The 12,146-nt window shown below is 53.5% G+C and overlaps 1 protein-coding gene across 2 annotated transcripts in view; it reads left to right on the top strand.

The window, feature by feature from the left end:
• Positions 1-2,738: 2,738 nt before the first annotated feature.
• The window catches only part of AP2A1 (adaptor related protein complex 2 subunit alpha 1), a 41,694-nt gene continuing 32,286 nt past the window's right edge, over positions 2,739-12,146 (top strand). For both annotated transcript variants that reach the window (XM_074386069.1, XM_074386068.1), the window contains exon 1: positions 2,739-2,963. In XM_074386069.1, the coding sequence (XP_074242170.1) occupies positions 2,897-2,963 (67 nt within the window). In that variant the 5' untranslated portion in view covers positions 2,739-2,896. The remainder of the gene's footprint in view (positions 2,964-12,146) is intronic.

Below are 12,146 nucleotides of genomic sequence, written 5' to 3'. Positions count from 1 at the left end.
CCGCGCCCGGCCGTTTTCTTTAATTTTTTAAATTTTTTCTTATTTACTTTTTTTTTTTTTTTTTAAGACAGAGTCTTGCACTGTCGCTCAGGCTGGAGCGCAGTGGGTCCATCTCGGCTCACCGCAACCTCCACCTCCTGTTCTCCTGTTTCAGCCTCCCAAGTAATTGGGAGTGCAGATGCCCGCACCACGCCCGGCTAATGGCATTATCCCCGGGGAAAAATGTAGCTTCTTTCCTGTTCATGAATGGACTCCAGTCCTTGGAATGCTTAATGTCTTTCTATAAAAAAGAACTCCCCGGCCAGGCGCGGTGGCTCACGCCTGTAATCCCAGCACTTTGGGAGGCCGAGGTGGGGGGATCACGAGGTCAAGAGATCGAGACCATCTTGGTCAACATGGTGAAACCCCGTCTCTACTAAAAAATAAAAAAAATAAAAAATTAGCTGGGCATGGTGGCACGTGCCTGTAATCCCAGCTACTCAGGAGGCTGAGGCAGGAGAATTGCCTGAACCCAGGAGGCGGAGGTTGCGGTGAGCCGAGATCGCGCCATTGCACTCCAGCCTGGGTAACAAAAGCGAAACTCCGTCTCAAAAAAAAAAAAAAAAAAAAAAAAAAAACCTCCTCAGCCTGGCCAACATGGTGAAACCGCATCTCTACTAAAAATACACAAATTAGCTGGGTGTGGTGGTGCGCGCCTGTAATCCCAGCTACTTGGGAGGCTGAGGCAGGGGAATCATTTCAGCCCGGGAGGCGGAGTTTGCCGTGAGCTGAGATCGCACCACTGCCCTGCAGCCTGGTGACAGAGCGAGACCCCGTCTCAAAAAAACAAAACAAAACAAACAAACAAACAAAAAAACTCCTTCAGCCCGCCGTTGGCTCATGCCTGAAATCCCAACACTTTGGGAGGCTGAGGTGGGCAGATCACCTTAAGTCATGAGTTCAAGAACACCAACTTGGCCAATATGGTGAAACCTCGTTTCTACAAAAATACAAAATCTAGCTGGGCATGAGGACGGGTGCCTGTAATCCCAGCTGTACGGGAGGCTGAGGCAGGAGAATCGCTTGAACCCGAGAGGCGGAGGTTGCAGTGAGCCGAGATTGAGCCACTGAACTCATCGAAAGAGCTAGCGAGACAGTCTCAAAAAAAAAAAAAAAAGAAAGAACTTCGTGAAGTCCTGATATTTATAATTTTTCTTGTGTTTAATGGGAGAGCAAACAGCACCCCCACTCATATGACAAATGGACTCTCCCTGTTACTAAAACAGCTGAGCGGTATCTGTCCTCCTAAAATCCAAAATGGACTTTCCCAGGCCCCATTCCTGGAAACCCAAGTAGACGCATCCATTGAGCCTGGAAGGTGGGCTCTTCTTAACCTCCTTTCCATCTCCCAGGATTCACAGAGGCCATTCCAAAGATCCAGGACACACCCCCAAGACTCATTCCAGGAATGCTCGGCTTCTGAGATTAGAAAAGGCTGGTGGCAGGGGCGGGGGGTATGTTCTTTTCCCTAGAGGTGACAGAAATGGACTCTTCCAGTTCCCTTTGTCCCAAATTTCTCAATTGCCCGGGGCGTTGGGAGTTCTGGCCGTTTTGTCTTCCCCAAAGCCAGTTTACCAAAGACTCTCTGGGGAGCTGAGGGTTGGCGATGGAGGCTGGGGTTGGGCCAAAGCAGATTCACCCATTCCTTCCTCTAACAAATGTTGAAACTCTTCAAGACCAGGTCCCATTCTTGCCCAGAAGGAGTTCCTAGTCTGGAAGAGAGAATCAATTTTGGTTTGGTATCTGCTACAATGGAGGCTGCCCAAGAGACATCGTGGTTGGATAAAAAACAAAACAAAACAAAAAAAAAAAAGAGGGCAACATATGTTGAAAAATAGTTAGAAGCCAAGATATGGTTTACATTTATTTCTGTTCTTTCACTTCCAAGTTGTGTAGCCCTGGGCAAGTCATTCACCCTCTCGACCTATGGTTTAACCTCTGCTTAATGGGACTGGCCGTGAATTACTGTTTTTCCCTCTGAGATTCTAGGTCTCTTGACAAAACAAGTCCCGACACGTTGGCTGCAGAGAAGGGGGGAGGGGAGGAAGGCTTCCTGGAAGAAGATTTTAGCAGTCGGGGGTGACAGTGGAGGCAGAAAGGGAAGACGGAGACGCTTGCGCAGTAAACACCGAACGCTCTCTAGCCCCGCCCAACTCCTTCTCTGCAGCAGGGAATTGCAGGCGTCGCTCCACCTATCCCAGCCGAGCGGAGTGACACCCTCTCTTCTTTCCTTCTTCTAGGGCTCTTCGCCTTCCGCCCGCCCCCACGGCCGCCCAATAGAGGGTGGAAGTAGGACAGATCTCACCAATCCGTGACGCCTGCGGGGGAGCTTTACCCGCTCATTGGTCTTAGTCAACCTAAGTCCCGCCTCCTAGGGCCCTTGCCCCGCCTTCCGTCACGTCCCTCCCTCCTTGGAGACCCGCTAGATCCAATCAGTGTTTGACTTGGCCGCGCGGAGGGGGCGGGTCCATTATACGCAATCGAACCCCGCCCGTCTCTCGGGCAACGCCTCCTCCTCCCTCCCCGCTCCCGAACGGAAATAGCGGAGTACCGGGCCAATCGCAGCGTCGTGCCTTTGCTTAGCGGCCAATGAGAGAAAAAGTAGGGGACAAACCCCGCTTCTGAGCGGCAGGAGCCCATACCAATAGGCGGCTGAAAGCTCCGGAAGGCGGGCAGAGGGGAGGGGCTGGGGGGCGGTGCCACGGCCTGCCAGCCCGCCCGCCCGCCAGCCAGCCCTCCCCGCGGCCGGCTTGGCTCCTTGGCGCTGCCTGGGGTCCTTTCCGCCCGGTCCCCGCCTGCCAGCCCCCGCTGCGCTGTGCCCTGTCCGGCCAGGCCTGGAGCCGACACCACCGCCATCATGCCGGCCGTGTCCAAGGGCGATGGGATGCGGGGGCTTGCTGTGTTCATCTCCGACATCCGGAACTGTGAGCGCGCGGCCGGGGGACACTGGAGACGCGGGGGAGGGGGGAGCCTTAAATTGAGGGGTTTGGGGGTCACAGAGGGGCCTGGGGGATCAAAAGCCTTTGCGGCTGTAGAGGGCGAGCATAGATGGGCCCCGGGAGGAACTTTAGGGTGGGGGTCACGCAGGGGCTTGAGGTGTCATAGAGTGCCTCTTGAGGTGACGACACGGAGTAGCTAGAGGGGTCCGGGGGGGCTGGAAAGGGAAGGAGGCCAATGAGGTCTCGGGGATGGGAGCATAGATGTGTCCCTTGGGAAAGACTGAAAAGCTGGGGGATCGTACAAACGATAGGGTTAGAGGGATCCCTAACGTAGAGAGGAAGGGAAAAGAAGTGCATGTGGGGGGTACCCTGTGGAGCGATGGAATGGGAGGAAGCCAGAGGGGACCTGGAGGAAGTGGCACGCCGGAAGCCTAATTGGGCAGGGCTTGAGGGCCTGGGATAGGGAGTGTCATATAGGGGAAGGGGTTAGGTAGGTCACTGAGGCTCCTGGCCAGTGGTATAGAGGAGGCCTGAGAGTGGTTGAAAGTCCTCGGGTTTAGGGCAGGGAGATGATGGGAGGGCCAGACTGTAAGGACACCCTGGTGAGGGATAGAGGGGCTTCAGGATGGGAGATTGCTTAGACATGGAAGGCAGTGTGGAGGGGGCCAGAGGGCGAGCTGAGGGGGAAGGAGGGGCCCAAGGAGCACAGAGGAAAGGAGCTGCAGGTGTAAGGTCTTGGGAAAACCTGTGACAGGGAGCGCTGCCCTGGAAAGGAGAAGACATTAGAGAGTGAGGGGTTGGGGGAAGGGCAGAAGAGGGAGCGCCTAGACCTCCAGGACGGCATGGGGCCCTGAAGGACTTGAGGGCAGAGATCTGGAAAGCTGAGAATAGGGAAAGTCTAGTTCCGGAGAGAGGTCAGGGGTCAGGGAGCAGGACAGGCTGGGATCTGAGCCCTTTTCTATCTGACCACAGTAATGTGGGGACAGTGGTCCCTGCCAGGAAGAGTTGTCGTGATGATGGGAAGTCTGGTGACAAGTCAGCTCTCAACTCCTGGGAATGGCTGTTGGTGATTGGAGCTGCCAGGAGTATTCAGAGGCTGTGTCGGCATGGGCTCTGGGGTCAGCCAGAATTGGCTCTGCATGTGAGCACCACCAGTCCCTAGCCGTGTGACCTTGAGTGAGGGACTTCACCTCTCGATTTCCTCATCTGTCAAGAGAGGCTGCTGATCGTATCTTCCTGAGGGGCTTGTGGCAGTGCCTGTGAGTCAGGCCTTTCACACGTTCCAGGCCCCAGATGGAACTTGGCTGTTGCTGTTACTTCGTTTGCTCCCAACAGCAGCTCTGCCAAGTACCCAATGACTGCTGTTGTTGTTTTAGAATGTAACTGTTATGGAAAGATCTGGCATGTAGTAGGTGCTCAGTGAACAGGAGGGGGCGGACACGGTTGGGTATCAGTTGATGGAGAGATGGTGGGTTGTTACGACAAGGGGCGGAGTGATGGGGGTTGTGGAGTAGCTGGGGGCCCCTGTTAGGAGATGTGTGCTGCCTCTGTTACCCACCCGTGATGGGAGGTCATGTGACCCTCCATGCCTCGTTTAAGCTCTTTGAGGATGTTTTCTTGCCTGCAGGCTTCATTCATAAGAGCATCCTGCCTCTGAAGGCTCATTCCTTCATTCAGTCATTTGACAAATACTTTTTGATCACTCTAGTGTTCCAGGCCCCTGTTCTAGGCGCTTCAGTGACAATAGTGACCAGAAACTCCTGTTCTTGCCAGGCGTGGTGGCTCATGCCTGTAATCCCAGCAGTTTAGGAGGCCAACGCCGGCGGATCACCTGTGGTCAGGAGTTCCAGACCGGCCTGGCCAACATGGTGAAACTCCGTCTCTACTAAAAATACAAAAATTAGCCAAGTTTGGTGGCCAGCGCTTGTAATCCCAGCTATTCAGGAGGCTGAGGCAGGAGAATTGCTTGAACCTGGAAGGCGGAGATTGTAATGAGCTGAGATCGCGCCACTGCCCTCCAGGCTGAGCAACAAAAGCGAAACTCCATCTCAAACAAAACAAAACTCCCTTTTGGGAGCTCCCTTCCCTGAGGAAGATACAGCATAAGCACGGAGAACACTCTAAGATACAACCTGAGGCCCTGAGTGGTACTGTGAAGGAAAACAGGGAGGAAATGGGCAGGAGAGGACTGGGATTGGGAGGGTGCTCAGTAAGTCTCATGGAGCAAGCCCTGTGGATTTTGAAGGAAAGGGGTCCTAGCACAGGGGGGTGCATTCAAAGGTCCTGAGGTGGCGGCATGCTTAACGTGTTGGAGTGAGAGGGAGGTCAGTGTGGCTGGAGCTGGAGGAGTGAGGAGGGAGAGGGCGGGAGCAGAGGGGAGAGGGGACAGGATCGGGAAAGGCTTTCTGGGCCATGGTGAGCACTTTGGCCTTTGTCTGCCTGAGAACATTTTGAGCAGAGGAGGGACGTGACCGATTGATGTTTTAAAATAAGTCCTCTGGCTGCTGTGAGAACAGATTCTAGAGGTAGCGGTGGAAGCAGGGAACCAAATTAGGAGGGTGTTGCAGGCCCCTGGGTGAGAGAGAGTGCTGGCTTAATGGGATGAGAAGGGATTGGTGAGAAGTGGACTGGGGATACTTTTTTTTTTTCGAGACAGAGTCTTTCTCTGTCGTCCAGGCTGGAGTGCAGTGGCACGATCATAACTCACTGTAACTTCCACCTCCCAGGTTCAGGCAATTCCTCACCCTCCCTAGTAGCTGGGATTACAGGTGCCTGCCACCATGCCCAGTAGGCCTGGGGTTTCACCATGTTGGCCAGGCTGGTCGCGATCTCCTGACCTCAAGTGATCTGCCCACCTTGGCCTCCAAAAGTGCTGGGGGGACTATAGGTGTGAGCCACTGTGCCCAGCCTGGGATATAATTTAAAGGAAAAACTGTCAGGATTTGCAAAGGGATTTGATGATGGGGTTTGGGGAAGGCAAGGGATGGTTGCGTTACTGCAGGATCCCAGAGAGGAGCCAGAGGACAGAGGGGAGGCGAAGGCTTGGGGCACTGGAAGTAATTTTGCCACCAGGAATCAGGGCTGGAGACTCAGGGGCCTTTCCTTCGCAAGTGTGTGTTGAACGGCTGGTATGTCTCAAGAACTGTGTTGAATATGGGGGACGCTGGGGAATAAGACAGACTCGTCCGCCCCTCCCACTCCATGAAGCTCCCAGCCCCTCGGGGGAGAAGGCGCAACATACAAATTGCAGTTGTCCAAATACCAGACACGGATGTTCATGGCAGCGTTATTCCCGATGGCCGGAAAACGGAAATGGGCTAAGTGCCCACCAACTGAGAAATAAACAAAATGTGGTCTGTCTACGTAATGGACTATTACGGGGCCATCAAAAGGAATGACATCCTGCTGCATGCTGCCACAGGGGTGGACCTTGAAAACATGACTCCAAGTGAAAGAAACCAGTCACAGGAGGCCACGTGTGGTATGATTCCATGTGGATGGAATATCCTGAATAGGCCAATCCATGGAGACAGAAAGTAGATTAGTGGTTGCCTCGGTTCAGGGGCTGGCGGGATGGGGAGCGGCTGCTCACAAATGCAGAGCTTCTTTTGGGGGTCATGGAAAGCCCTACAGCCGGATGCAGTGGCACATGCTTGTAGTCTTAGCTACTTGGGAGCCTAAGGTAGGAGGATCATTCGAACCCAGGAGTTCGAATCCAGCCTAGGCCACATAGTAAAACCTCATGTCTGTTTTTTTCTTTTTTCTTTTTTTTTTTTTCAGAGGGAGTCTCACTCTGTCACCCAGGCTGGAGTGCAGTGGCACAATCTCGGCTCACTGCAACCTCTGCCTCCCGGGTTCAAGTGATTCTCCTGCCTCAGTCTCCGGAGTAGCTGGGACTATAGGCGTGTGCCACCACACCCAACTAATTTTTGTATTTTTTTGCTTTTTTTTTTATTTTTGAGATGGGATCTCACTCTGTTGCCCAGGCTGGAATGCAGTGGTGTGATCTTGGTTCACTACAACCTCCGTCCCCCGGGTTTAAGCAATTCTCCTGCCTCAGCCTCCAGAGTAGCTGGGATCACAGGTGCACACCAGCACGCCCTGCTGATTTTTGTATTTTTAGTAGAGACGTGGTTTTACCATGTTGGCTAAGATGTTCTCAGTCTCCTGACCTTGTGATCCACCCGCCTCAGACTCCCAAAGTGTTGGGATGGCAGGCGTGAGCCACTGCACCTGGCCCAATTTTTGTATTTTTTAGTGGAAACGGGATTTCACCATTTTGGACAAGCTGGTCTCAAACTCCTGACCTCGTGATCTGCCCACCTTGGCCTCCCAAAGTGCTGGGATTACAAGCATGAGCCATTGCGCCCAGCTGAAACCTCATCTCTTAAAAAAAAAAAAAGAGCCGGGCGCGGTGGCTCAAGCCTGTAATCCCAGCACTTTGGGAGGCTGAGGCAGGTGGATCACGAGGTCAAGAGATCGAGACCATCCTGGTCAACTTGGTGAAACCCCGTCTCTACTAAAAATACAAAAAATTAGCTGGGCATGGTGGTGCGTGCCTGTAATCCCAGCTACTCTGGAGGCTGAGGCAGGAGAATTGCCTGAACCCAGGAGGCAGAGGTTTCAGTGAGCCGAGATGGCGCCATTGCACTCCAGCCTGGGTAACAAGAGCAAAACTCCGTCTCAAAAATAAAAAAATAAAAAAAAAAAAAAGAAATGTTTTGGAATTAGATAGTAGTAGTGGATGCACAACATCACACATGTAGTAAGACCACTGAATTGTTCACTGTAAAAGGGTGAATTTTATGGTATGTTAATTGTATCTCAATTTTTCATTTACTATTGTTTTGAGACAGTTTCACTCTTATTGCCCAGGCTGGAGTGCAGCGACACTGTCGGCTCACTGCAGCCTCCTCCTCCTGGGTTCAAGTGATTCTCATGCCTCAGCCCCCTGAGTAGCTGGGATTACAGGCACCCGCCACTACGCTGGCTAATTTTTGTATTTTTAGTAGAGATGGGGTTTCACGGTGTTAGCTAGGCTGGTCTCGATCTCCTGACCTTAAGCAATATGCCTGCTTCAGCCTCCTAAAGTGCTGGGATTAAAGACCTGAGCCACCATGTCCAGCCAAATCTCAATTTTTTTTAAAGGAGAAAGAATTTGCAGCTGTCCTGAGCCCAGTGAGGAAGAGAATGGTGTCGAGGATGGGGGCTCTGTGTGGTCAGGGAGCTCCGGCCTGGCTTTGCTTCACAGAAGACCCTTGGAGCTGTTTGGGCAGGATGTGGGGGAGTTACTTAGGCTGAGGGCAGTGGAGAAGCGCTGTGAAGGTAGAGGCAGGGCAAGTGCAAAGGTCCTGTCTGTCTAGTCCCAGCTACTCAGGAGGTGGATGCCTGGAGGTGGGAGGATTTCTTGAGGTCAGGAGTTTGAGACCAGCCTCGGCAACAGAGCAAGAACACCTCGTCTCTCTCTCTCTCTTTTTTTTTTTTTTTTTTTGAGACAGAGCCTGGCTCTGTCATCCAGGCTGGAGTATAGTACTGAAATCTCAGCTCACTGCAACCTCCACCTCCTGGGTTCAAGCTATCCTCCCGCCTCAGCCTCCCAAGTAGCTGGGACTACAGGCCCACGCTATCTGGCCCAGCAAATTTTTTTTGTACTTTTTGTAGAGATGGGTTTTTAGTCTGTTGCCCAGGCTGGTCTCAAACTCCTGGGTTCAAGTGATCTGCTGACCTCAGCCCCCTGAAGTGCTGGGGTTACAGAAGCGAGCCACCACACCCGGCCCCCCTCTCTATTTTCAAGAATTCTTTCTGGAAACAGAAAAGGCCCTGACGCCCCAGTGAGACCCTGAGGAAAGGCCTGTGTGGCTGGCGCAGAGAGGGATGGGGCCTGACCCCGGGGAGTGCGCAGAGGCCAGGTCCACGTTTGTCCTGAGACCACTGGCGAAGGTTTCAAGCAGGAGCAAGGGAAGAGAAGAGCGGAGGGATGTGGAGGAGGAGGTGGGGAGAGGCAGGGCTCAGAGAGAAGCAGAGGGAAGCCTGTGGAGCCAGCCTGCCAGAGGATCTGGAGGGCACAGTGGGGCTGGGGGAAGGGTCTAGAAGGCGAAATGCAGGCTCTAAGGAGGGCAGGGAGGGCCAATTCTGCAGATAAGGAGGGGGAGAGGTTGAGGCTGGGCTCAGCCTGAGGGCATGTTCTATCTTCCTGCCTGCAGCAGGAATCCAGCAGAAGTCTTATCTGACCGGGAGCAAGGGCTGGGGCTGTCTCCTGTCAAGGCAGAGTCTGACTGGAGGAGGCTTAGTTGGCCGAATGAGCCAGTGGAAGCAGGGTGCTGGCCGTACACTGCCCTGAGCCCTTCCATCAGAGCACATCTGACTCCACATGGTGATCCATGTGGTGGTGACATCTGCCCCAGCCCCTGGAGCCCAGGCCCTGTGTCTGACCCCTCCCTGGGTCCCCAGCTTTGTTCTCTGCAGGTTCTAGCCCATGGGAGGCCTCAGGAGATGATTGCCAGTTGAATGAATGAATGAATGATGGAATCAGTCTTTCTTGAGTTCCAGCTGGGTGCCAGGCATTGTTTTTTTTTTGTTTTTTTTTTTTTTGAGACAGAGTTTCGCTCTCGTTACCCAGGCTGGAGTGCAATGGCGCGATCTCGGCACACAGCAACCTCCGCCTCCTGGGTTCAAGCAATTCTCCTGCCTCAGCCTCCTGAGTAGCTCGGATTACAGGCACGCGCCACCATGTCCAGCTAATTTTTTGCATTTTTAGTAGAGACGGGGTTTCACCATGTTGACCAGGATGGTCTTGATCTCTTGACCTCGTTATTCACCCGCCTTGGCCTCCCAAAGTGCTGGGATTACAGGCTTGAGCCACCGCGCCCGGCTGGTGCCAGGCATTGTTTTAGGTGATGGGGCTACAGCAGTGAGCAGAAGTCCTTGCCCGGGGATGCTCATGGCCTAGAGAGATGGGCCACAACACAGGTGAATATTTCGGGGGCCAGACTGGTGTTAGTAGGTCTTGGTGGAAAATGAAGCAAGGAAAGGGTGTGGGGATGGAGTTAAGGACAATGCGGTCACGTAGGCTGGTCAGAGTGTTGCTGAAAAGGTGGCATTGGAGCATAGAATCTAATGAAGTGGGTGGATTGTGCATGCAGGATTCTGGAGGAGGGAGTAGCCTGTGCAAAGGCCCTGAGGCAGGATTGTGCTTGGAATGGAGCAGAGACGGCGGCTCCTGCCTTGGAGAGAGAGAGGACAGGAGATCCCGCCAGAGAGAGAACAGGGCAGGTGGTGTGGGCCCTTGCAGGCTGCAGTGAGGACTTTACTTTTACTTCAAGCCTGCTGGGAGCCATGGAAGAGTTTGGAGCAGAAAAAGTGCTGGGGTCTGACTCAAGTTTTCACAGGATCCCCTGGCATCTGTGGAAAGCAAGGACGGTCAAAAAGATTTCACTTCAGTGGGTGTCTGACCTCAGGCCGGCACCGTAAGAACTGGACAGGTGCAACCGGGTGCGGTAGCTAAAGCCTGTAATCCCAGCACTTTGGGAGGCCGAGGCGGGTGGATCACGAGGTCGAGAGATCGAGACCATCCTGGTCAACATGGTGAAACCCCATCTCTACTAAAAATACAAAAAATTAGCTGGGCATGGTGGCACATGCCTGTAATCCCAGCTACTCGGGAGGCTGAGGCATGAGAATTGCCTGAACCCAGGAGGCGGAGGTTGTGGTGAGCCGAGATCGCGCCATTGCACTCCAGCCTGGGTAACAAGAGCGAAACTCCGTCTCAAAAAAAAAAAAATAGATAAATTTTCTTTCTTTCTTTTTTTTTTTTTGATGGAGTCTCACTCTGTCACCAGGCTGGAGTACAGTGGCGCAGTCTTGGCTCACTGCGACCTCTGCCTCCCGGGTTCAAGCGATCCTCCTACCTCAGCCTCCCTAGTAGCTGGGACTACAGGCGAGCACCACCATGCCTGGCTAATTTTCATATTTTTAGTAGATAATGGGGTTTCGCCATGTTGGCCAGGCTGATCTCAGATTCCTGATCTCAGGTGATCCACCTGCCTCAGCTTCCCAAAGTACTGGGATTACAGGCATGAGCCACCATGCCCGGCCGAGATGGGGTCTTGCTGTGCTGCCCAGTCTGGTCTCAAATTCCTGGCTCAAGCGATTTGCCTGCCTCAGCCTCCCAAAGTGCTGGGATTACAGACGGGAGCCACTGCACCCAGCCTCCAGAAGGGGTTCTGAGGATTCAGGGCTGTTGGGGCTTGTACAGGAAGCACATCAAGTCTCTGTCTCAGTAGAGGAAATGTCCTTGGTCCAGAAGGCTCTGAAGGGTTTCCCGGTGAGATGCTGGGTAATGCCTGTGTTACTATCATCAAAGTGCATTGGTCTCTCCAGGGCAGGGCTCAGCTTCTCTGGATGCCTCTGGTGTTAGTAACAGACCCACCCTGATCCGGGGCTTACATGTTTAGGGAAGGAGTTATCTCCCCTAACCAGAAGCTCCAAGGTGGGGCACCTCCCTGGTGCCCGCAGCACTTCCCTTGACTCTGCCCCACTCTGCCTGGAGCAAGCTGGTGGCTGCCTTTGCACCCCAACAACCCTCACAGCAATAGCCACTGGCTGGAGCATGGCCTCCTCCTCCCATGGCCCCCCAGCACCTCAGGAAACTCAGGAGAGGCTGTGTGGTCTAGCCCCACCTGCTGTGCTTCTCCATACCCCGCATTCCTCAGACTCTGTCCCTTTCATCATGGTGAGAACCTCGCGTTCCTCAGACTCTGTCCCTTTCATCACGGTGAGAACCCCGTGCTCCTCAGACTCTGTCCCTTTCAGCACTGTGATCTAGCAAAGCTTCCTGACCGCCTGCCTTGCCCATCCTCTCCTACCTCCAGGTCATTGGACCTGCTGGCTCTCCTGCCCAGAGCACGCCTTTCCTGGTTTCCGCCTGGTCCATCTCAGCCTCATCTTTTGATATTCAAATCCCAGCAGCTGTGTACAGAGAAGGCTTCCTCCTCTATTCTCATTCTAGCCTCTCAGCCTGGAAATATATGTGCTTCTTTTTTGTTTTTTTTTGAGATGGAGTCTTGCCCTGTTGCCAGGCTGGAGTGCAGTAGCGAGCTCTCAGCTCACTGCAACTTCCACCTCCCGGATTCAAGTGGTTCTCCTGCCTCAGCCTCCTGAGTAGCTGGG

The sequence above is a fragment of the Saimiri boliviensis genome, chromosome 14 (assembly GCF_048565385.1).
Source record: "Saimiri boliviensis isolate mSaiBol1 chromosome 14, mSaiBol1.pri, whole genome shotgun sequence".
In the NCBI taxonomy this organism is placed as follows: domain Eukaryota; kingdom Metazoa; phylum Chordata; class Mammalia; order Primates; family Cebidae; genus Saimiri; species Saimiri boliviensis.
Note: the sequence above shows the minus strand (reverse complement) of the source record. Positions and strands in the feature narration are given on the sequence as shown.